At 39.8% G+C, this 26377-nt stretch overlaps 2 protein-coding genes across 4 annotated transcripts in view; one reads left to right on the top strand and one right to left on the bottom strand.

The window, feature by feature from the left end:
* Positions 1-25930, bottom strand: part of ABCG8 (ATP binding cassette subfamily G member 8) — a 46770-nt gene extending 20840 nt beyond the window's left edge. The window contains exons 1-5 of one of the 2 annotated variants that reach the window (XM_074204841.1): positions 25365-25930; positions 14848-14946; positions 12467-12623; positions 8278-8516; positions 4476-4608 (exon numbers count right to left, since the gene is read on the bottom strand). In XM_074204841.1, the coding sequence (XP_074060942.1) occupies positions 4476-4608; positions 8278-8516; positions 12467-12623; positions 14848-14946; positions 25365-25427 (691 nt within the window). In that variant the 5' untranslated portion in view covers positions 25428-25930. Of the gene's footprint in view, positions 1-4475; positions 4609-8277; positions 8517-12466; positions 12624-14847; positions 14947-21814; positions 22178-25364 lie in introns of those variants that run through there. The other variant, XM_074204849.1, reaches the window with a different exon arrangement.
* Positions 25092-26377, top strand: part of ABCG5 (ATP binding cassette subfamily G member 5) — a 26189-nt gene continuing 24903 nt past the window's right edge. The window contains exons 1-2 of one of the 2 annotated variants that reach the window (XM_074204867.1): positions 25092-25279; positions 25819-26007. In XM_074204867.1, coding sequence (XP_074060968.1) covers positions 25862-26007 — 146 coding nt within the window. In that variant the 5' untranslated portion in view covers positions 25092-25279; positions 25819-25861. The other variant, XM_074204858.1, reaches the window with a different exon arrangement.

Below are 26377 nucleotides of genomic sequence, written 5' to 3'. Positions count from 1 at the left end.
CTTTTGCATTATAGCTATTTTTATACATCATAAGCTCCCTAAGTCAAGAAATAAGTCTTCTCTATTTTGCATCCCTGCTTTGTGACTGTGTCTTGCTTTAAAAAAAAATTAAAAAAGTAGAATGAAGGAAGGAAACAGCTTAGGAAGCCAAAGAAAAGTATACAACAAGGTGATTTTAAAATCCTTAGGTTAGGCAGGACCTTAAAGAGGAATAATCCTCAGGCAGAAATTGCAAATCACTATTCAACTAGCCATAGCACAGTGATAGGCACACATCAAAAATCCATTCCAGTCCCCCTGCTTTCAAGCACGACTATTTCTGAACTATTTTAAAGATAAAAAGTATCCTAAATTTAGTCATCTCCATCTATAGGCATGTGAACTCCCTTCTCCATACATATTCCCCACCCACCCTTCCATCACACATACACACATTCTATAAGAAAATTCACTGCATGTTTCTGAAGGGGGACAGTGTGGGTTTGTTCTGACCTGAATATAGCTCAAAAGCCACATCTTGCTTTGGTTGGTGATGCTGGTGGTGTTAGTGAAAGGCAGGGAAAGGACCTAGAAGGTGTACTTACCTCCTTCTCATAGCTTTTGTTTTTACTTAACTTGATTTTCTAGCTAAAGAGGATTTGGGTAAACAAATGGACTTAATTGGTCATACTTATAAGCAGTTCTTGTAAATTTTGGGACACAGTCTTCAAAATGGGTTTTAGTACATCTGACGCTATAAAGAAGTTACAAAGAATTTCTATATTCAAGGAAGCTAGGTGTATAAAACAAGCACCAGACATTGGCAGTCAGAAGATTAGATTTCATCTTAACCTGCAGCTTGCTTTCTTTCTTTTTCTTTCTTTCTTTCTTTCTTTCTTTCTTTCTTTCTTTCTTTCTTTCTTCCTTCCTTCCTTCCTTTCTTTCTTTTCTTTTTCTTCCTCCCTTCCTCCATTCTTCCCTTCCTTCCTTTCTTCCTTCCTTCCCTCCCTCCTTCCTCCCCCTCCCCTTTCCTTTCCTTCCTTCTTTGCTTCCTTCCTTTCTTCTTTCCTTCCCCTTCCCTTCCTCCTTCTCTCCCTCCCCTCCCTCCCTCCCTTCCTCCTTCCCTCCTTCCCTTCTTTTCTTCTTTTCCCTCTTTCCTTCCTTCCTTCCTTCCCTCCCTCCCTCCTTCCCTCCTTCCCTCCTTCCTTCCTTCCTTCCTTCCTTCCTCCCTCCTTCCCTCCTTCCCTCCCTCCTTCCCTCCTTCCCCTTTCCTCCCTTCCCTCCTTCCCTCCTTCCCTCCCTCCCTTCCTCCCTTCCTTCCTTCCTTCCTTCCTTCCTTCCTTCCTTCCTTCCCTCCCTCCTTCCCTCCTTCCCTCCTTCCCTCCTTCCTCCTCCCTCCTTCCCTCCTTCCCTCCCTCCTTCCCTCCTTCCCTCCTTCCCCTTTCCTCCCTTCCCTCCTTCCCTCCTTCCCTCCCTCCCTTCCTCCCTTCCTTCCTCCCTTCCTTCCTTCCTTCCTTCCTTCCTTCCTTCCTTCCTTCCTTCCTTCCTTCCTTCCTTTTTCTACCCTTATTTAGATGGGGTGGCTCATAGTCTTGGCAATGGATCCAAGACCTGTCAGGCAGAGGCTTTCTAGTCACCTCAATTTAGGTGATTGGGAGCAGATGGCCAGCAGGTCGCCCTAAAAACCTGAAACACAGAAGGATGTAACAATTGCAGCTCAGCAATGAGAGAACTCAGCAAAGAATCCCAAGCAAAGAGATGATACAATTAGGGAAGGTGACACACACAATAAAGAGCAGAAATGTGATGCCAAGGAGAGAATAATAGCACAACTGTGTTATCAGAGTATTGGTTACTCTACAGTGTCTCAAGTGTGAGCTATCCTGGATCTGAATGGGCCTTGATCATGAATATTCAGGAATATTGTGTAACTCACATGAAATAAAGGATATAAAGCACTTTGTAAACTTTAAAGCACATGAAAACGTCAAGTAGCATCATCATCATCATCGTCATCATTCTTAAGCACTCTGTAAATCTTGAAGCATTTTATGAAGTCCAGATATCATTAATGTTATGTTGTGGCTGTTACTGTTGTTGCTTGATGCTGGCTTACAGTCAGCAGGCCTCCACTCTGGTGATGACTTTGCTCCTTGAACCTTCTACTACATTCCTGCTCAGCTCAAGCAAAGATTATAGATCAATACAGGGGTGTGCTGGTAAATGTTTAACAAGAACTCTTGGGAGGGAATAAGTACTCAGAGATTTTTAAGTTTAATTTAAGTTTATTAACACCTTCCTGTGACTAGACAATCAGCAAAAACAAAAAATCAAGGTCCGATTTATAATGACTACTAATTTCTGAGGTATAAATGCCCATTTGTGCCCTCTCTGATGTGGCCTAGTTGAGTGAGCTTTCCTTCCAGGTGTGTGTATCCATCCCCTCTGTCCAAGGGAGGTACCTTCCCATGAAGGATCTCCAAGACTTATGGTATAATAAAACACTGGATTTGAGTCCCATCTTGACCTTGAATAAATTACTTGGCCTTCCTGAAACTCAGTTTCCTCATCTGTAAAAGAGGTACAATAAGACCCAATCTCATGCAGATGCAGGATTGGGTTAAAAAAAGATCAAAGAAGATGTAAAAATATTGGGGTACTTGGCATTTTATCATTATTTATCAATATTAAAAATAATAATGCATCATCAAAGTTAGAATTGAGCTAAGATTTGAAAGATGAGGAGGAATTAGCCAGGAGGAGTAAGGAAAGAAGGGGAAGCCATTCTAAACGGAAGGATAGCATGAGCAAAGACACAGGGTAGGAAGCTAAACGTGGGAGAGATTATGATGGAATCAAAGTAGAGATTGGAAGATAGAGACAAGAGGCAGTTAGATGGTTTACTCGACTGAGCACTGGGATTGGAGTCAGGAAGACCTGGGTTTAAATTCAGTCTTACTTTCTAGCTTACTTGCCTCTAGGCAAGCCATTTACCCTCTGCTTTAATTCAATGGAGCAGGAAATGGCAAAACCACTCCAGTGTCTTTGCCAAGAAAACCTCATGGTTCATGGGGTCATAATTCAGACATAATTGAACAACAGACCAGAAGTCAGGGCACCAGTTAGTAGTCCAGGCAAGAGGTGATGAGGGCTGGAATTGGGATATAGGTAGGGGTAATAGAATAAACATTCAAGAACTCTTGCTGAGGAAGGATCTGGATTTGACATCTTGACTGGATGTGGGAGGCAAGGGTAAGTGGGAGAAAGGAAGTCTGAACAAAAACACATTCTAGGAGAGGAAACAGGTACTAGGGGAAGGTGCTGAGTTTTAAGGTGCCAGCAAGGCATACTGGTAGAATTTGTTGGAAACATGGGTCTAGAACTTGAGAGAAGTTGCCACAGAAGACAGATTGTGAGGATTGATTTGCATATAGGGGACAGCTGAAGTTAGGAAAGGCAGAGCATAAAGATAGAAGAGAAAAGGGCCAAAGAGAATTCTGAGGAGCACCAACACCTAAGGGAAGGGAGGAGTTCTAGCAGATGGCAGAGAGCCTTATGGAAAGATCAGCAAAGTAAGAGAAGCAGGGTAAAAGACTCATCAAGAGAAGGGAGAGTTTCAAGAAAGATGGTTTACTCCACAAAATCCCATTGGAGTGGATGCTCTTGGCCATAAGGGCCAACTTGAATACCAGTTTATGTTTGTATAACACTATATTAAAACTTTATAGAATGCCTTAACATATGTTGTCTCATTTAATTCTGATGATGAGCCAGAGAAGTAAGCATTATTTTTTTCTATTTTACAGATGAGGAAATTGAGTTTGTGAGCAGTTAATTGACTTTTTGCAGGGTCACACAACTAGTAATTGTCTATGGCAACATTCGAACTGGGGTCTTTCTGATTCCAGGACCAGTACTCTACCCATGACACCATGTTGAGAAAAAGGCTCAGAGACATGTCAATAGACACACTGTCCCCCAGCAGGCTAAATAAATTAGTTTCAGGAAAATGCTAATGGGAAAATTGGACAGAGCTGAGAAAAGAATTAGGGATGAGACAGGGCCATGCCTTCAATATTTATTCTAGATTCATTTTAGCAGAATATGTCGTTTTTAGTCTCAAAGTACAGGAGGCAAAAAGAAGGGAAAGAAAAAAGATTATAGAGTCTTATCCATCTAGCAACACATTTCCTAGATTTTTCAAAGCCTTTTCTAAGATGTTGGCTTTCCATATATGAGCCACACAACAGCCTTGGAAGAAAAAGATTTACATCCTTCTTAAAGAGGAAGAAACAGAGGGTAAGTGACTTGTCCAGGGTCACACAGCTAATACGAGCTTGTATTTGAGCATGAGAAGTTTAATCTTCCTGATTCCCAGTCTTGGGCTCTCTCCACTGCCCCATTATCAAAGATGGATAGAGTTTCCATGAGTGGAAAGATATCTCCCCACTCCCCTTCCCCCCCCCGGGCCCCATACACCCCCACTGCCTCCTTACCAGGATTCCACAGGAGCTGCACCCCGATGCTGACTCGCCTCCTCTCCCCACCTGAAACTCCCCTCACATACTCATTGCCCACTCGTGTGTGGGCACACTGCCGCAGCCGGAGCTCAGCTATCACATCTTCCACCTGGCAAGGAGGAAAATGATTGAAGTCCCTTATTTTTTGCTTCTCGAATGTGATTCTCTGGCATTGTTTCTTCCTTCAATGGGCTTGTAATTCCCCCAGTTTCTTAATATCAGTAATATGTATATATCCAAATAGATTCCTTTCACCATGTCTCCCACATCTTTGAGCACTTCTCTCCATTCACACAGTCCCAGAACTGGGGTAGCACCCCCATTGCCTCTCAACTGTATTATTTTAATAACTGCCTAGTCTCCTTGCCTCTCTTCCCATTCTAGTTCAACCTCCATTCAAACTGCCAAAGAGATTTCCTTAAAGCATAAATCTAATTATATCACTCCCTGATTTGGAGGGTTCTTTAATTAGTTGTTGTCCTTTGTTCTTGAAAAGGACCAAAACAAGATCACTATGTTAGAGTCTTACAGTACATCCGATCATTCCAATACGAGCTCCAAGGTTGAGCACAAAAAGTCCATGTTCACAAATGGTAGGACTGCATGTTCTTGGAAAAACAAATAAATAAAAATATTTAAAAACAAAACTAAAACAAAAACCAAATAGACTCTGTGAACAGATGGGGTGGGTTCTCTAAACTTCTGCATCTCATGTTTCTCTTTGCTCATAGATGAGGGCATGCCATGCTGGGTGGTCCTTTGCCAGGGTCTCCCATGTCAAACAATCAATCAATTCCAAAGTTCTTAAGAGAGACCTTCAGAGTGTCCTTGTATCACTTTATTACTTCTTCTGGCTCCCCTGTGAGCTCTCGCCTCATGAGTTCTTCATAAAATAGTCTTTTTAGCAAGCATAAATTGAACAATGTGGCCAGCCCATTGGAGTTGTGCTCTCTGTAAGTAGAGCCTAGATCTAACTATATCACTCCATGATCCTGGGTGTTCTTTAAATCCCCCATGATAAAATATAAAACCCTCTGCTTGGCATTGAAAACTCTTCAATACTTGGTCCCTTTCTACTTTTCCACTTTTATTACAATTCAGTCCTTCCCATTCACTCTACAGTTTAGCGACCTGGCATGCTTGTCATCCCTGGAACATGACTCTCCATTTCCTACCTCTATGCTTTTATACTTGGCTGACCCATGTCCCTAGAATGCAATGCCCCTTCACCTCCAACTTCCAAGACTCATCTCAAGGTTCACCTTCTTCTGGAGGTTTTTCCCCAGTCACCCTGGACAATGCCTTTCCCTCTTGGCTTATTTTCTATAAATTTAATATATATATATATATATATTTTATATATATATATATATATATATATCTTATATATACCTAGAGAGTCACATGTTATCCCTTTCATTAGAATGTAAGCCCTTGAGGGCAGAAACTGCTTTTGCTTTACTTGGTCCTTCCAACACTTAGCACAGTGTTGCTTAATATGTGTTTATTGATTAACTGACTGATCTCAAAGATGTGAGTATGTCCTCCAAAACTCGAGCTATCCCCTTCCCTTCATCTTGGACAATTCCTACCCAAATCCTTCCATAAATCTTGTCTGGGGAAGTCACATCATGTAGCTGAAGTTGACATCATGTAGATACCAATGGAGTAATTACCTCTTGTTTTTGCAACTTACCCAGTTCACCTTCTTTTCCAGTCTCATTTATGGATAGAAATAGAGGATTTAATTTTTAAAAATCTTACCCTTTAGCTAAGAGTTTCAAATGTCCACATCCCTTGTTTAATCTTATCAGTCATTTTAAATTTGATTTCTGCCTCTACCGTGCTACTGAAAATACTCTAATGCTTTAAGGGCAGTCAGCTAATAATTGTATAGTAAGCACCTACTATGTGCAAAGTTCTATACTCTATATCAATGAGAGACTGTGTGGTTTGGTAGAAAGAATGCTGGATTTTGAGTCATAGGGTCTAAGTTAAAATTCTGATCATGCCACTAGCTGCGTGACCTAAGGCAGGGTACCTCTCTGACCCAGCTTTTTCATCATTTAAATAATAAGAGAATATGAAGTGATGATGATGTTTGAACTTCATTCTCAAGAAAGACCATGACATAAGGGAGGTGATGCCATAACAAGTGAACTGGATTTGAGTGAGGGGGTGCTGGTTAAGTCACAAGCCTCACGGTCTCCTCTCTAGCTATCTGGGTCCAGTGGGCAGATATGGATCAGGATGACTGGAGATGACCCTGGATGGGAGGCAATCAGGGTTAAGTGATCACACAGTTAGTAAATGTCAAGTATCAAGGCTGGATTTGAACTCAGGTCCTTCTGAATCCAAAGTCAGTGCTCTAATCACTGTGCCACTTAGCCATCCCCAAGAGAACTAGGTTTGAAGGCAGGTTCAAATCTACCTCTAACAAACCTAGGACAATTCACTTAATTTCTTCTTACCCCAAGTAAGTCTAAGACCATAAGTTACAAAGGAGGTTCCAGCCTGAATTGGTAGAGGGAATTTCTTCCTTTAGAGTTCCTTGTATTAATGAAGTCATAGTTTCAGCCCTTTCTCTTCAACTGGGGATAATGACACTTGTTCTACTTACCTAGGTGTTGCAGTGGATATGCTGGGCCTGGAGTCAGTTAGACTCAGCATTCTGAGTTCAAATCTGGCTTCAGACACTTCTTTGCTGTTTGACTCTGGGCAAGTCACTTTCTGATTGCCTCAGTTTTCTCAGCTGTAAAATGAGCTGGAGAAGGAAACGGCAAACTACTGAAGTATCTCTGCAAGGAAAGCCCAAATGGGATCACCAAGGATCAGACATGGAAAAATAATTGACCTGAAATAGCTATTATGAGGCTTGGGTCAATGCTGTGCCAAAGGAACTTTGTAAACTTACATAGACCTATTATCAAATATATTAAATATTAAATTCACATTTGATATAGACTAGGGTAAATTGAGCATCCTTGAGAGAATCCTTTTCTCATTGTCTTCTTTACTCATTCCCTCATTCAAGAGGGGATTTTTTCTATGAAAAGAGAAATTGCCACAAAAGTTTAGATTGTACTTGTTCAGTCCTGTCCAACTCTTTTGACCCCATTTGGAGATTTTCTTGCCAGAGAATCTTACCAGAGTGTTTCCCATTCTCTAGCTCATTTTACAGACAAGGAAACTGAGGAATACGATTAAGTGACTTACCCAGGTAAGTATCTGGGGCTGGATTTGAAATCAGGTCTTCTTAGGTCTTCTTGATTCTAGTTCAGGCTTCCTATTCACTTCATCTGGAGCTACTGAAAGTTTAACCTTTTTTTTTTTTTTTTTTTTTTTGCAAGGCAATGGGGTGAAGTGACTTGCCCAAGAGGTCGCATTTGGACCCAGGTCCTCCTGACTCCAGGGCTGGTGCTCTACCCACTGCACCACCTAGCCGCCCTTAAGTAACCTTTTCAAATTGCTCAAACATCCTGCAGGAAAAAGGTCATGTGGGAAAGTGGTGAAGGGAAGCTTCATCAGTGTGGAAACTCACTCCCCCCCCCCCCCCCAAAGCCAAGACAAATCAGCCCATTTGTAACTTAGTTTTAAAAAGTCTTAGATTTGCCTGAAGCTCAGGCATCAGATAACTAGCGAGGGGCGGATGCAGAATTCGAACTCATTGATTCTGAGTCTTGGTGTCTGCCCACTGCCCATCCCGCCCGGCCCCGGGACACGGGCCTCTTGAGGGGCTCCCGTGGGACCCCACGTTTGGCAGAGCCGGCCCCCGTACCCGCTTTGTGCGCTGGGCCCCGGAGCAGGCCCGCGGCAGGCGCAGCTGCGCCACGAACAGCAAGGTCTCCCAGACGGTCAAGTTGGGGAGCAGCTGCTCGTGCTGCCGGACGTGGGCCACGCACTTCTTCACCAGCTGCGGGGTGCTGGGCTGGCCGTTGATCAGGATTTGGCCCGACTTCACTTTGCCCCCGTGTTCTCTGCAGGTGATCACGTCCAGCAGGGAGGACTTCCCGTAACCTAGCGAGTCAAGAGATGGAGGGGTCCCGTCAGGGAGGACCTCCTCCCCTGCCCCTTCTCCAGATGCCCCAGGGCGCCGGGGCTCCATCATGTGCAAAGGTGGCACTGTTGCGGGCCAACCGGGCTTCGCCCCAGGGCTCCTACACGGACTGGGCTCGCTCCCCCCATCATCCCAACCCTCACTTCTCTCCATCCTCCGCCAGTTTGCCTCTCAGACCCCTGTCAGGGTCCACCTTACCTTCCCACCCTTCAGAGAGGGAGAAAGACCCAACTCCACAACCGCCCAGCTGATCAGACTGCCCTCCATCCTGGGCATTCCCTGCCTTCACTCCCCTCCCTGACCTGAACCCCCCAATGAATTTTCATCAGGTGCTGAGATTCCTCTTGTCCACCCTGTTCCCAAGCCTACTCTTCCCAAGCAAACTCATGCTGCTCACCTTAAATACTGTCTAGTTAGCCCTCAAGCTCAGGCCTGAACTTGGGCTTACTTAGGGCCTCAGCTCTAAGCTCCAGAATTTGATCATGCCAGGGACAAAGATGATTTCCAGTGGAAAGGCAAGACTCCAGAGACCATCCAGTAAATGGTTTTACTTCTGCTCAGTCTCCTTTTCTGGAGAAGGGCCGGAGTTAACTGCATTGTTAAACATGATTATTTTTGACTCACTGACGTGCAAAGGGCTCATCATTCAAACTATATTTGATTCAGAAAGCTGATCTTATGGGAATGACTAATTTGGAACATAAATGGGGCATCTCTTAAAAATGCCAAACTCAAGCCTGTTTGGAGGAAGAGGAATTAAAAAAAGAAATAATAAAGTTTAGAAATTACTTTAAAACTACAGCCCAGTAGAAAGGCATGTTCTCATCTTCCCTTGTGAACAAGGTCCTAAAGACAGCCATCAATTGCTATCTAGCTAAAGTCATCCATTCTTTTTTTTTAACAGTTTATTTTTATCTATCTATCTATCTATCTATCTATCTATCTATCTATCTATCTATCTGTTTGTTCTTTCGTTCGTTTATTTATTTATTGCAAGGCAACAGGGTTAAGTGGCTTGCCCAAGACAACACAGCTAAGTAATTATTAAGTGTCTGAGGTTGGATTTGAACTCAGGGACTCCTGACTCCAGGGCTGGTGCTCTATCCACTGCACCACCTAGCTGCACCAAGTTTATTTATTTTGAGTTTTACAATTTCCCCCCATTCTTGCTTCCTTCTCCCCCACTCCCACAGAAGGCATTCTGTTAGTGTTTACATTGGTTCCATAAAGTCATCTATTCTTGATTGTCATTGTGAAAGGGGCAATTTGGATTCACTACACAAAACATTTGATTAAGTATATCACAAATTCTTAAAAAGTGCTTAAGATCAGTTTGCTGAATGGCATTTGAACTCAGTTGTCTTTTTAATAAACAGATAAGTGTGTCATGTAGGATTCCATCAGAATGGAATACAGATATTCCCCCAGATACATTAACTTTGATTTCATTGCTGTTTAATCCTTTGAAGTATAGACTCAGTTTCTTCTTAAAGTGCTTTTTGAACCAAGGAAAGTTCCATATGATTTTGAAAACTGCTTGTTCTTTGCAGGTGTCTTGTTCACTCACTGCAGACTGTGGATACCCAGAGTTTCAACTAGTGACTCCAAAATATTTTCCTCACATAGTCAATTATGCTTCTTTCTTTAATTTAGGACCCCTTGACTCAGGCTTCTTTTAGAGTAGGGGAAACTGAATTTTAAAAGGTGCCCAAACCACATTGTCAGCTTCAGTCAATGAGTGGCTTTAAAAAATTCTTAGTATTTCGATATTTGTAAAGCACCATACTTAATGGTATCTCACAACAACTCTGTGAGGGAGTTGTTATTGCAATCCCCATTTTACAGCTGAGGAAACCAAGGCTGAAGGAGTGATGTGTGAAGGGTCTTGCATAGGATCACATAGCTAGTAAAGGTATGAGGTGGGATTCAAACTCAGATCTTCATGACTCTAAGATAGGCGTGCTAACCTCTCATCAGTCTGGAGGGGAAGAGAGAGCTGCCTTGGAGTCAGGAAAATCTGGTTTCAAATCCTACCTGTGACAATTATTAGCTGAGTGATAAAGTCATTTGACTTCTGTGGGCCTCAGTTTCCTGATTTGCAAAATAGGCATAAAATTGCCTTTAGTTTCTGTCTGAAGAGAGATACTACATGTGTAGCAGGGGTTTTTCGGGGCTGCAGGACTTCCCATGGCCCTGGATGTCTTGTCTGCCTCCTTGCTTAGCACTGTCCTTGCTCAGATGACCTACTGTTTGGTCTCCAGTGACAAAAGTTATATAGAAGAGTGGAGTCAAGTGGCAACGGGAGCCACAAATCCTTATCTATAAAGCCTGCTGCTTGCTGACTTAGTTTTAAAATATGCTGTTGTCTATGTTTTAATATATTTGATTTAGTTTGGTAAATATTGCCCAATTATATTTTAATCTATGTTTAATATATTTTTATTTAGTTTGTTAAATATTACCCATCTACATTTTAATCTGACTCAGGCTAAACTTGGGAGTGCTGTGGGCTACATGCAAAGGCTGATCTTTTTTTTAATATCCTTATCTCAATTTATAACTTTTTTCTTTCTTTCTTTTTTAGTGTGAGACAGTTGGGACTGCCCACAGTCATAGACTGGGATTTGAACTCAGGTCCTCCTGACTCCAGGGCTGATGCTGTATTCATTGTGCCACCTTAACTGCCCCTAATTTATGTCTTTTTCAAAGATACAAACTGATTCTAATTTCAGAACATGCAGATATTTATAAGCCACCTGCCTTGGAATGACCAAATTAGACTCCAACTCATTTAGTGGGTTATAATATTGTAGTGTAAAAGGAAATTCTGGGGGCGGCTAGGTGGCGCAGTGGATAAAGCACTGGCCCTGGAGTCAGGAGTACCTGGGTTCAAATCTGGTCTCAGACACTTAATAATTACCTAGCTGTGTTGCCTTGGGCAAGCCACTTAACCCCATTGCCTAGCAAAAACAAACAAACAAACAAACAAACAAACAAAAACCTTAAAAAAAAGGAAATTCTATCATCAGATATAAAAGATTAATAAAGTTGTGTCCCATCTGCAGCCCCAACTCTTGTACAATGAAAAATATATTGTGGCTGAGGTGTTTGCTCTTCCGAGACAGCTTCATTTGTACTTGAGAGGCCATTTCACCCAATACTTTCTTGCCCCCCCCCCCCTTCTTTTAGAGATGAGGATGCTGTAGCCCGGACAAAATGAAGTAACTTCTCCATGGACATATAGTTATATTAAATGTCAGAACCAGGATTTGAACTTAGATCTTCTGATTCCAAAGCTAGAACTCTTTCCATCATGTGATTCTTGTGCTGCCAATCTCACTGACTCATTGTGAAGAAAGCACATATTAATGTGAATTATTTTTCTTATTAGCAAGACTTTCTCTTACCCTAATGAATTTGAATGGCAACAGTGGATAGAGTTCCCAATCTAGAGTAAGGAAGATGTGGGTTCAAACATGATCTCAGACACTTCCTAGCTGTGTGACCCTAGGCCAGTTGCTTAACCCTGTTTGCCTTAGTTTCCTCATCTGTAAAACGAGCTGGAGAAAGAAGTGGTAAACTAATCTAGGATCTTTGCCAAGAAGACCCCAAATGAGGTTGGACATGACTGAAAAAATGACTCAACAACAACAGTATAAATAAAGGGTATTAAAGTTAGGAAGAGATAATAGGTCTGTTTCCAAATAAGTACTTATAAATAGCTTTTTAGCTGTCTTCGTATTGTGCCAGGATCATTTCTTGAGACTAGATGAGCCATCCTGAATGAGCGTGTGTTGCTATAGGTTCTGGGATAGACATCTAGAAAAAGTCATCCTTCATTTCCATTCTGGATCCCGAATGGAAATGGAGTTGGCATTGTTGTTCTCTCCCTGTGGGAGGAGATGCATACCTGAGCTCCCTATGATAGCCAGCATCTGCCCACTCCTCACTTTCAGATTCAGATTCCGGATCACAGGCACAGGGGAATCCTGGCCTCGGTTCCAAAGGCAAGACATTTTTAATTCACTAAGTTGCTCAAACCATGGCACCTGGGAGGCCCCGGTAACCTGAGAGAAGGGAAGGATGGAGGATACTCTTAAACTACTGTTTCAGGATCATGTGGATCATGATAGATTCATTTTAGAGCTATCTCAATGACCTCTATCCAGATGCCCAGATCCACAACCAGTGCAGGATATATTGACACAAATTAGAATAACCAAAATTTAGAGAGACAAAGAATAGATAGAAATAACTGAGCTTAGTACTTAGTTAGCAAGAGTAATGAGCTCTAGTAAGATAATACTGTCTGGTATGCTTCCTTCCCTTGGTTGCTGTACCCTGTACTGGCTTCCACCTAGCCCAGTCCTGATATACTCCTTTTTTAAAATTTTTATTTAATTTGTTTTAGTTTTTTTTGCAAGGCAAATGGGGTTAAGTGGCTTGCCCAAGGCCACACAGCTGGGTAATTATTAAGTGTCTGAGGCTGGATTTGAACTCAGGTATTCTTGACTCCAGGGCCGGTGCTCTATCCACTGCGTCACCTAACCGCCCCCTATACTCCTTCTTACAATACAATTCCTCCAGCACCAATCTGAGTGTTCTGTCTCCCTTTGACGATGCAGTATCTTGGGGGCGTCTCTTCCCCTCTACTGGACCTATGCCCTGAGTTCCATGGTCTTGCCCTCCAAAACTGAATTTGTCTTCAAAAGTTTATTTGATGATACCCATTAGTTCCCTGGTTACATCTTGTCATATTTCCTTTCCTTCCTTTCTTGACCTCAGATAGCCATGAGTATTTGAACCCTTCAGCAGCTAGGTGGTTCAGAAGATAGTCTGACTTGGAGTCAGGAAGCCCTAACTTCAAATCTGACCTCAGACACTTATTGGCTATTAAAGTTAGGAAGAGGGCAAGTCACTTAACCCTGTTTACCTCAGTTTCCATAGCTGTAAAATAAACTGGAGAAGAAAATGGCAAACCACTACAGGATCTTTGCCAGAATCATGACCAAATGGAATCACAAAGAGTAAGACAAGAAGGAACAAAACAAAGCTCAAATCCTAGTGCTGCTCATATAAAATAGCATGATACAGGTCACAGTTGAGCTTGTTTGTGTCTCTTGGCTCATCCCACCCAGACAGACACTAGGTATATCCATTCATGCCCTTTCTAGTGGTAGAGTCAAGGAAGAGGGAAAGAAGAAATCACCAGTCTTTGAGAAAAGGGATCTGTGAATTTTGGAAATACAAATGTAAAAAAAAAATGAATTTTTTTTATTTTCATGGGCAAATCTTGCTTTGTCTTTGTTGAATAATAATATTTAATCCTTTCCCTCCTGAAAACCCTTAGCCTCCTTCTGCCTTTGAGTCTTACAACCTCTAGCCAAGGTTCCTGAGGAACATTCCTGCTTCATAGTGAAGGCAATTTAAGAAATGCCTTCCTTAGAAAGAGAAATCCAACAGAAACCAGGATAAGTTTAGCAAAATAATATGTCATAATCACACAACTAAGTATTTCTATAATGCTTTAAGATTAGCATAGTCCAATATTATCTCATTTGACATTAGCTAGCTGGTATATAGCACTTTAATATTTGCCAAGTGGTTTTTATCTTAACTCATTTGATAGTTTTAAAAATTATTTATTTTCCAACTACATGAAAAGATAGTTTTCAACAATCATTTTTCATAAGGTTTTGAGTTCCACACTTCTCTCACTCCCCCTTCTCTTGGCAGAGAGTAATCTAATATAGGTTATACATACATAATTTTGTTAAACATATTTCCATATTAATCATGTTGTGAAAGAAGAATCAGAACAGAATGGAGGAAAAACATCATTTGATATTAATAATAATAAGCATTTATATAGCACTATAGTATTCCCAATGTAATTGATAAATGGTATCTTATTTGATGAGGATAAGATAGCATTATGTTTTTTTCATTTGGTCCTCACATCAACCTTCAGAGGTAGGTGCTATTATTATCTTCATTTTTCAGATGAGTAAACTGAGGCTAAGGTACTCAGGTGCTTTGTCATATTTAATAAGCATCTATGGCATAATTTGAACTCAGGTCTTCCTGATTCTGAATCCAAATTTCTATACACTGCCTCCCTCACTAAGGAATTACTTTAGAGGATATATACAATTTCCTCATCCTTAGAGCAGAGGCCCAAATCAGGGAGCTTACATTCTTGTTCCTTTTGTTGAATTTTCAGGCAGGGAAAGCTCAGACTGTCAGATAAAGTTATAAAGTATTACCTATAGTATTTACTTGTACACTTACCTGGTAATTGAGGTCCCTGATCTCCAGGGTGTTGGACTGGCCACTGTATGTGAAATACAGGCTGTTATCACTCTCAGAGAAGAACACGCTGTCCTGGATCTGGGGGAATAAATTATAGGTTAGAGGGTCTTTCTGGGTTAGCGAAGATGCTAGAGAGAAGGGGGAAATATTGGGTAAAAACCTAGGAAGCCTGCATGGTTCCCTATTCAAGAGTCAAAGGGATTGATGTTTACAGGCAATAACCAAAGGCTTCTGCATGTGGTTGATTTCATTACTGAGGAACTGTCCATGGAAGGAAGCATACGGTAGGGCAGTCCTCTTTCTGACAGGTTGAATCAGAACAGTCTAGATGCTGGCCGGGTAGTAGGTCACTCGCAGAAATAAATACAAGAGTGAAGGGATTGAAATAAGATGAACTGCATTCAAATTTCAGTTTTGCTATTTACTATGTGAGGGACAAATCTTTGCCTCTATCTGAACCCTGATTATATGAATTTTTAAAACTAAGGAGCTATATTCTAGAAAATAGCATGGAATTGTACCCCCAAATCACCACTAAGTCTGTTACCCAAAGAGATCAAAGAAAAAGGAAAAAGACCCATGTGTACAAATTTGTTTTATAGCAGATATTTTTGTAATATCAAAGAACTAGAAATTAAAGATGTGATCATCTGTTAGGGAATGACTAAGCTAACTATGGCCTATAAACATAATGAAATATTATTAGGCAGCTATCTAGTTTTATAAATAGAACAAGGATCAGGAAGACCCAAGTTCAACCCCTAGCTAACTATATGACCCTCAAAAAATCACTTTAACCTCTCTGGGTAACAAATTCATCATCTTAAAATTATGATAATAATAACACCTACATTACAGGTTCTGTGAGGATCAAATAAGATAGCTTATGTAAAGTATTTTTTAGAACATTAAAGTTCTATATAAATACTAGCTGTGATTAAGAAATGATTAAAGGGATAGTTTTAGAGAGACCTGGAAAGAACTCTGAATTGATGCAGGATGAAGGAGCAGAACCAAGAGAACAATCTATTAAATTACCACAATATTATAAAGAAAAGTTTGAGAACCTGGATCAGTGCAATTATCAACTATGATTACAGAAGATTGATAATAAAACATGTTTATTCTCTTCCTAACAAAGAGAGGTGATGGATTCAAACTGGAGAAAAAGATATACATTTTCAGATAGATGTGGAAACTTATTTTTGCTTGATTACATATTTGTTTTTTAAAAATATTTTGTTTTCCGAATTATATATAATAGTAGTTTCTACCTATCATTTTTGTGAGGTTTTGAATTTTACACTTTCCCCCCACCCTCCCTTCCCTCCCCCATTCCCCACAGAAGGCTGTCTGATAGTCTTTACATTGTTTCTATGCTATACATTGAAATTGAATGTGTTGAGAGAAAAATCATATCCTTGAGAAGAGAATAAAATATTAGAGATGATAAAAATAGTATATAAGACACTTTTTAAAAAAATTGAAGGTAATAATAGTCTTTGGTCTTTGTTTAAACTCCACAGTTGTTTCTCTGGATACAGACAGTATTCTCTGTCACAGGTACTCTAAAATTGTCACTGATTATTGCATTGATGGAATGAGTGAGTCCATTAAGATTGATCATCACCCCCATGTTGCCTTTAGGGTGTACAATGTTCTTCCAGTTCTGCTCCTCTTGCCCAACATCAGTTCATACAAGTCTTTCCAGGCTTCTCTGAAATTCCATCCCTCTTGGTTTCTAATAGAACAATCATGTTCTATAATATACATATACCATAATTTGTTCAGTCATTCCTCAATTGTTGGACAGTCATTTGATTTCCAATTCTTTGCCACCGCAAACAGGGTTGCTATGAATATTTTTATACAAGTGATGTTTTTATCCTTTCTCATGATCTCCACAGGGTATAGATCCAGTAGTGGTATTGCTGGATCAAAGGGCATGCTCATTTTTGTTGCCCTTTGGGCATAATTCCAGATTGCTCTCCAGAAAGGTTGGATGAGTTCACAGCTCCACCAACAATGTATTAGTGTCCCAGATTTCCCACATCCCTTCCAACACTGATCATTGTCCTTTCTGGTCATATTGGCCAATTTGATAGGTGTGAGATGCTACCTCAGAGAGCTGCTTTAATTTGCATTTCTCTAATCAGTAATGATTTGGAGCAATTTTTCATATGACTATGGATCTTGATCTCCTCATCTGTAATAACTTTGCATATCCTTTGACTATTTGTCAATTGGGGAAATGTCTTTTTTTATAAGTTTGACACAGTTCTCTATATATTTTAGAAATGAGTCCTATGTCAGAAATACTAGTTGTAAAAATTGTTTCCCGATTTATTACATTTCTTTTGATCTTGGTTACAGTGGTTTTGTGTAAAAGCTTTTTAATTTAATGTTGATTACATAATCGTTACAAATTAGTTTCTTTTTATTGTTTTTAAATATGATGGAGTGGGAGGGGAAATGGAGGGTAGGGATAAGATAAAAAAAGACTAATAAATAAAGGTCATGGAAGCAATTTTTTAAATGCACAGAAGAAAGAGAAGGAAGGGATGGATCCTAGATAAACAGGACCGCTTTGAAAGTTACTTGTTGAATTTATTATGTGTCTTAAAAGAAAAGCAAATTACACATAAAAAGAAATTCAAAATTTTTATGCCCAATACTTTTTCTATTCTATTGTATATGTGGAAATGTTTATCTTATGTTCAGAATAAAAATTCAAAACAAATTAAAACAAATAACATTAAAATAGAAGGGGGCATTAGAATTCTAAATGTCTAAATCCTATGGTTCTGGAAAGTGTCATCTACCTTTTTGTATTAAGGCGATAATATCCAGATGGGAGAAGTACCCAAGCCAGCTCTCTTCCCAGGGCTTTGCAAGGAGATGGTAATACTTACCTGGATTTTTTCTGACTCAGGATTAACAATGAGGAGAGTTTAAATAGACAATATGTAAAGAGGAATAAATTTGAACAGCTTTACTTCAATACATAGTGTTTGTAAAGATACTATGCTATATCCTGTCCTATTAAAGAGCTCAGCCTATAAAGAAAATCAGCCTTTGTTTTTCAAAGAAAGAAATGTTATCATTTTTAAAAAGATTATGACATTTCCTAATGATGTAAACATTCCACCTGTGTGAGTGCTACATTTTAGAAAAAATGGTTATTCCAAAAGTCAATTCTATCATTGTAATCACTAGAGAAGACCAACCCCCACCTCTAATATAAGAAAAAAAACATCTATTTCAGTTTTAGTCCTCTATCACATGAACCAACATGACCTAGTCAGTAGATTCAGGCTCTGGGCTGAGCACTGGAACCTAGAAAGTTTTTGGTTCAAGTCAGGGGTTTAATGGAGCCAATTTCAATTCCCTTTTTCTGTTAAATCTTTCAGGAATCAGATTGCAGAAGGTTTAGAAGAGAGTAAGGTGAAAGTGTGGGAAAGCACAGGTTTGAATGGACTTTTCAGAGTTTATCTGGGAAGGGTCAAGATTCTCTGGAGCACTGGCACTGGCACTGGCAGGCTAGGTTACCAGGGCAAAGTTGCTTCATTTACCCTCAAGGAGTCTAGGGGTTTATCTGAGAGGATTGGGGGGGGTGGCTTTCTTTTTTGTTTTTTCAAGGTAATAGGGTTAAGTGACTTGCCCAAGGCCACATGGCTAGGTAATTATTAAGTGTCTGGGGATGGATTTGAACTCAGGTCCTCCTGACTCCAGGGCTGGTGCTCTATCTGCTGTGCCACCTAGCTGCCCAAGGGTGGTTTTCTAATACTGTAACTCAACAGTCTCCACTTGTGTGATGTCAATGTGATATTCATTTTAATTAAGTTTTAAAGATAATTATTTTCTAAGATGGTATAGGAAGTATAGCCAAGATAAAATATCCTTCCTTCCCTCAAAGTCTGTGACACTATCTGATTGATGACTAAAAAACTGAAGCCTTCTGGCTCCCTTACCAACTCTGCCCTCCTTGCACAGGTTTCATCTCCACCAGACATTCCATACCAGTGGGATTGGGACAGTGATTTTATTGGGATCAGGGTACCTACAAATGTACCTGGGTTAAACTGTGTTAAACAGTAAAGAAATAAAGAAAAGCAAGAAATAGCCCCTCCTCTCTTAAGAAGTTCACCTGAGGAGACAATATGCTACTATGTATAAATGTATATATGTGTAAATATACACATATACTTTAGACACATATACACACACAAACAGAATAATTTCAGAGGTGAAAATCTCAGAGGAAAGGCATTAAGATTTGGGACATCATCTTGCAAAAGAAAGGACTTTAGTTGAAATTTGAAAAAAACCAGGAAAGCCAGGAGGGGGAAGATGAGTGGAGGGGGCTTCAAGAGAGGAGGTTGATCTTGGTCATCTCATCATAAAAAACTTGAGTAAAGGAAGAGAGAATGGTCAGTGTTTGTGGGATGTGAGATGATGTGGAAAGAAGAAGGAGCTTTCCACTAATGACCTCCATGTATTCAGGGAAGGATGAGATGGTGAAGGGAAGAGGTGCTGCGGGATGATGGAGGAGGTTGAAATTTGGAACATTTCTTGTGGTGAGGGGGATAGAGAATCTATTAGGGAGGAGTAGAAGGGTGGTCTTGCCGCAGATGAGATTAGGCAATACATTTTTAGTTCTACCAGAGTGGTTCCTAAACTTTCTCTGGCTTAATTCAATAGCAATAGATAAAGGTGATAAAACAAGGGGGAAAGGGATTTGAGAGTTGAACTGGTTTCTCAGAGGTATCAAGATTAGGAAAGAAGAGCAGCCAAGAGCAGGGATAATGGCCTAGGAAAGTACTGAGAGGCAAAATCACAGTGAGGACAAAGAACAGAATTGGTGATTGTTAGACTTAAAGAAAAACAGAATCAGAAAAGATTATGGATAAAGGGATTTTGAAGTTCTATCAGATTCCTTCCCTCTGATTACCAAACTGAGGTTATCTGTACTGAGAGAATGGTAGCTGGAATTGAAAGGGAGGTAAGACATTTTGGTACATGAGGCATTTTGGAAGGGAGGCTAGGCAGGCCTGAATGGGGGGGCCGTCATAGGAGTTTTAGATCAGCGTGAGGGTCCTGGAGAAATATGCAAAGGTAGGTGGGAAAATGCCAAAGATAAACAAAAAAAAAACTTTGATTCTAATTTTTCTATACTTGATCCTGAATCCAGGAAATGGAAAAGAAATATCTCTTTTCTTCCTTCTTGCACAATAAGGTCACCCTGCTCCCAGGACCCCCAAACCAAGTCAATACTTTTAGTATTAGACAGTGTTGGGAATTCATCTGCACTGTGAATTAGATGAATGTTGTTATCTAGTCTGGGATGCTTAGCTATCCTTTATTCCCTGGTTTCTGTGGGAAAATGAGTGCCAGTTCCTAAACAACCATCTTGGGAATGATCTTTTAAGGGTATAGCCTTTATGTAGATTGAAAATTGCTTCTCCTTGCAATCTGCCTTGGGTTCATTCCTGAGGTTTTGACAAATTATCTGTATTCCTAAAATACTAAAATATCTATTCTACTGACATCTTAATCAGTATGGCTGTCAGAATATCTCTTGAATTCCTGACATGTGACACAAGAGACAAGCAAAAGTAAATTTATTTGCAGGGAGCAAGTTCCATACTTATTGTGCTGTGATTCTTAACTTCTAATCAAATCTCCAAGGTTGGGGTAAGGAATGATACTCAAAAATACAAGAGTATCTGTTTTCTACACTGGAAATTAGGTCACAAACATTTGTTAGGGATTTATTTTGTGCCAGGATGGCACCAGAATATCAGGTCTGGGGTCAGGAAGATTTGAGCTCAAATCCTGCCTCAGACACTAGTTGTGTGACCCTGGGCAAGTCACCTTGCACTTCACCCTGTTTTCTTCAGTTCCTCATCTGTAAAATGAATGGAGAAGGGACATGACAAACCACTCCAGTGTTTTTGCCAAGAAAATACCAAATGGGGTCCAAGAAGAATAAGATAGGATTAAAACAATTGAACAACAACAACAAAGTACAAAGTACTGTTTGAATCACTGAAGGAACAAACGGAAGCAAAGATAGACCCTGCCCTCAAAAAGCTTGTGTTCTTTAGGGATGAAAAACAACCTCTAAATAGTAGCTGAAAAGCAGAGGAGAAGGGGTACCAGGTACATGATGGGAAAGTCCTTAGAGTATAAGCACAGTCAAGGAGAAAATGAAGCACAGAAAGCTTGAGCCCATTCCCCCAAAAGGAGGATCCAGAAGGAACTCAACACTGGAAGAACAAGACCAGAGGGACTGGAGGGATATTCTAAGGGTGAGATGTCCCCAGGCACTGAGGGGTGTAACAGGGTGAGTTCACCAAAGCATTTGCTAGAGCATCAAGTTTCCAAACTTTTTTGATCATGTCCTCCTACCTGTTAAACTTTTTTTTGAACACATTCCCTAGATATTGAATATTTTTAAGTTGTATGCATGTATATGAATTTAAGTTTATTTCAACACATGGTTTTAATGACTGTCACAGATGGGAAAGAGACTTCACAAAGACATGTATCTCTAAGTAAAAGAATTGAATTGGTAGCTGGCTTACTAAACCATGATTCTCATTTTTCAATCCCATCCACCAATAATGCAAAAGTTTGCATTAAAATTTGACAAATAAATTCCTATCTTCCTTGATGTCATGCAAATTAATCCCAAGACTTTTTTGTTCTATTTTTCCCAAATGAGTTCGTAATCTATTGAAATGCCTCATTTGGAAGATTTTTAAAAATTCAACTTCTAAGTTTTGTTTAAATATGAGTTTTTGTAGATAACACACATCATTTTCAGCAACAAAATAATATATAAAAGAAAACCTTTCCAAATATACATTTTCAAAATACTCTCTCCATTGTACACTTTCCCCTCTAAAACTATTTACCTTCTTACTTATTGTTAATATTTTACCTTTACAAGAAATATAATGCTCCATTGCTACTCTCCAAACTAGATCTCCAGAGACCATGGCTGATAGACCAGGCTCTCTGTAAGTCCATGCAGCTTGCTTTTCACTGGACAGTTGGTATCTACATTGCCTACCTTCTCCCTCTTGCTCCGAGAATGATAATAAATGCAGCATGGACTTTGGAAAGGGCCCTCAGTGGGCTGCCCTATTTGCCACCTTTGTGACTTCCCAGATTAAAATCTCTTTCCTTATCACCACTCTCATGTAAATGTAATCTCTATTTGAATATAGGCTCCTTAAGGAGAGAGAGTGTCTTACTTTTGTATTTTTATGTACCCAACTCAGTATAATACTCTGCACATACTAAGCAAGCACTTAATAAAATGTTCATTCGTTCAATCATTCACTCATTCATATCTAAGATATATAGTATTCTAATGCAATTATATGAAATCTAAATGATTCCCTAATGGATAAGTAAATGGTCAAACGATATAAACAGTACTCAAAAGAATTGAAAACTATTAAAAATCACATGAGAAATTACTCAAAATCACTAATAAGAAAATCCAAATCAAAACATCTATGGAAATTCACAAACTGGCAAAAATGCAAAAGAAGGCAGTATAGTCAACATAGGAGTAGTGGGAGGAGAGACCTACTAATAGACTGCTGGAAAAACCGTGAGTTGGTTCAAACCATTCTGGAAAGCAATCTGGAAATATATCAGATAAAATGTCTGCCAAAATATTCATAGCAGCACTTTTTGTAGTAGCTAAACAGGAAAGAAAGAACTAGAAACAATATAAATAATCACAGTAGGACATGGTAAAACAGATCTGTTAAATGGGGATGATGCTTTAATACTTGTGAGGCTAAAATGAAAACATTTGTAGTATTTTACAAGCTTTAAAATGCTATTAAAGTGCTTGGACTTCCTTCTTTATCCTTATAACAATTTTTTTAATGAAGAGAAAAAACCAATAGAGTTCATTAAAATCTCAAAAAAAAAAATGGATACTCCATCCAGTGTTCCTCCACACCTCCACACCTCTTCTCCACCCCCCCCCCCCCCACAAAGGAGTTAGAGGAGGTATCTCTTCATATCTCTTCTTTGGAATCAAGTATGCCCTTTTCTATTTTACAATATTTTCTCCTCAATTGCTTTGTGGTGGTTGTTCTTTATTTTTTGGCATCATTGTGGACATTGTCTTCTCCTTACTTCATTCTTTATCCTTTCATTTAAGTGTTTCCAAGCTTCTGTAATCATCATAGCCATCTTTTCTTGGAACAGTAATATTCCATAATTATGTATCATAATTTTTCTAGCCAACTCTCAATCAGTGGGCATTTACCTTGTTTTTAGTTCTTTGCTAACAGAAAAAAGTGCTTCTATAAATATTTTATTGTATATATGGAGCAGGAGAATGACTAAACAGATCTGTAAAATGGGGATAAAGATAGCACCAACCTCACAAGGCTAATGTGAGAATCCAACGAGATACTATAGTATGAAGCACTATTAAATGTTAGTTATCATTATTATTAATAATATTATTATATGATCGTGACCACAGAATACAGACCTATAAGAAATTGCCAGTCCCCAGAGAAATAATTAATTTCTATGAACCACTGCAAAGTAAATGGAACTAAGAAAACAATAAATACCACAGCTATGTTACTGGAAAGAACATCAACAGCATTCAAATACAATCTAATGATAATGGCCAACTTCGTTCTGAAGATGAATTAAGCATCCGTTTCTCTCCTTTCTTTGTAGAGGTGGGGAACTAAGGATAGGGATCTTTGTTACATATTGTCAGACTTGATTGATGTGTTGGTTAGTTTTTCTAAATTGTTCTTTTTTTCTTCTTTATTATAAAAGGTGTAGGAAATAAAGGAGATGTAGAAACAAAAGTTGTTTGATGGATCTTTTTGAAAGCCTCCTTTCTTTTGAAAGGACTGAATGTGTTATTTTCATTTTCTTTTTATAATATTTTGTAGGTAGCATACTACTGACAGTCATGTGTCATTCTAGAAAAGGTCAGCAAATCTGAGGCTTATCTTTGGAAAAGAAAAATGCATAACATCTTTCAGTTTAACATAATTTAAGCATTTTTCCAGGAGAAAAACAGTGAACCTGTGTGTAGAGAAAATATGGTTAGAGAAAATGTTGGCAACTCCAATATTTGGGGGCAAGGGGCAAAGATTTTTGGAAGATTTAATTATTTGTTTTGGCCTCCTTTTACAAGCAAATAATTCATGGTGAAATATTCCAAGTAGAGTAGAATGCAATAAGTGTTTTTGTCTTTATCTCAGTCTCTTCTCATATTTAAAAATATATTTTATTGCTATATTTAGTGTTTATAATATTTATTTGCTAAAGTATCCTTTTCCATCTCTTCTTTCCAAAAAAGTCATGTAGGAAAAATATCAGGAAGGCTTCTTTGGTTGCTCCATAAAGCTGTGAAGGGAATAATGGGTAATAAAGCTCAAAGGTAGGTTTTTTTGGCCTTTTTAAATGATCTATTACAACTGTTTAGTATGGTGGATAGAATATCAGACCTAGAGTCAGAAAGGCCTGAGTTCAAATCTTACTCGAACTCTTAACAGTTGCATGATCCTGGACAAGTCACTTAACCCTGTCTACTTCAATTTCCTTATCTATAAGATGGCCATATAAATATCAGCTACATCTCAGGGTTACTATGAGGATAAAATGAGATGATATTTGCTATATGCTTTGCAAACCTTAAAGTGCTCTATAAATGCTAGCTATTGTTGTGGTTGTTGCTATCAGCTAGGCGGGTGCTAAATCCCTCCCTCCCTCTCCAAGGGCTAAGGGCGGTGGTGGTTTAAGTCTCTCTAACTTCTATCCTTATTCCCATTTAATCTTTTCCATAACTCAAAAGAGAGGTATAAGATCAGGTCCTTGTGTACCAGCCAGAAGAAAAATTACTCGATTTGAGTGAATAATTGCTCTGTTGTTTCCTTTTTCTTTTCCCCTTTTGAAAACAAGTCACAGGTTTTGAACTTTTTCTTAGTCTTTGATCTACCTGTAACCTATGGGAGACGTATTTTGAAAATGAATCGGCAAAAACCCTTTTCTCTATCTTAATCCATAATCTTATCCTGCAGTATATTTCCCAGTCTGACGGTCACGTTTACTCCTAAAGCATTATAAAACAAAGCCAGGGAGGTTTGGGTGGAAGATTTCCATGTCAGTTCTTATTCCTCTGACTACTAGGACAAACACAAAACAGTCATCACCCACTCAGTCATACTTCCTCTGTCGGGTACAGGCTCACAACATCCAGATATGACCTGAGAGCCACCCAAACCACTCTTTAAACTTCAGAGTTCTCTAGAGCCATCTCTTATCCCTGTGTTGCCTCAGGGTTTGATGGTGTGATCAAATAGCACTGTCCTAGGGGGACCCAAGGACAGCAGAGTTGCTCCAACGGGTAAGGCCAACTGCCCTCTTGATATGCCCAGTTTAAACTCTCTGAGATTTCAAGGAACTAGACAGCTGTTTGAGACTTCACTTACCGAGACATCCTGCTCGCCAGAGGGATTCTTCATCTCACTCTGTAAGTGGAGGCTTTCAATCATGGTGCCTGGTAAGGGCAGGGTGGCATCTGCTTCTCTTCTGATTCTTGGATTGAAGGATAACTACCCTTTAGAATGGATGTCTCCCTTTTCTCTTGCTTGAATCCAGCTACCCCTGATTCTACCTCCTCTTGCCTATGCTATCCAAATGTTTCAGGGGGCAGAGTACTGGCACACGCAGGCATTTTCTTTTGCCCTAGAGATAAGGAAAATCCCTGGCTAAAGGTACATCTGATAAAGAAAACTTTGGTCGTGCTTGTGCTTCCCCTTACTCTAGTTGGTAAGACTGATAGAGAGAAAGCAGGTTGCCCCTGGCTTACTCTTCATTGGCATTTTGTGAGCCCAAGAAGGGATTGTATGCTGTTACTATTTTTGCTTCTTTGCTTGCCAGCAGAAGGCTGCCCCAGAAACTGCCAGTCTTCATTGTCTGATTAGTGATGAGCAGTCACCAACCTTTGACAGCCATAGGGGGCCCAGGGATCAAGACCTGGGGAAGCAGCCAGGACCCTCCAGAGGAAGCTGCTTTTGCACCCACGCTACCCCGCCATAGGCTAAGCATTCATCAAGTTAACTACACTATCAGGTAAGGGATAAATGAGTCCTGTGTTTCCTTTCTTTACTTCTTGCAATTGGGACTTGGTTGTAGAATAGAAAATGTGATAGAGAAGGAAAGGCAAGCTGGGTTCCATTCCTGTTCCCATTCCCCGATCTGAGGTGTAGGCAGTGATGTCGTAAAGTAGGTGGCTAGTATCCAAAGGTAAGTGGAGGCAACATGTCAAGGATTCCTCCCTAAAGTCTGGTGAAAATAGAGCCAGTAGAGTCTACCTCCTCTAGAAGAGAACTTGCTACCAAAGGTTAGGGTCAGATAGAAGTAGCCCCTGATTGTCCTTCCTCTTATTTCCTTCTCTAGTCTGAGCTACTCTTCCGCTCAAATCCTAGATTTCTCCACCGGG

Source organism: Macrotis lagotis, chromosome 1, assembly GCF_037893015.1.
Source record: "Macrotis lagotis isolate mMagLag1 chromosome 1, bilby.v1.9.chrom.fasta, whole genome shotgun sequence".
Classification (NCBI taxonomy): domain Eukaryota; kingdom Metazoa; phylum Chordata; class Mammalia; order Peramelemorphia; family Peramelidae; genus Macrotis; species Macrotis lagotis.
The sequence above is the reverse complement of the archived record's forward strand: the minus strand, read 5'-3'. Positions and strand labels throughout refer to the sequence as shown.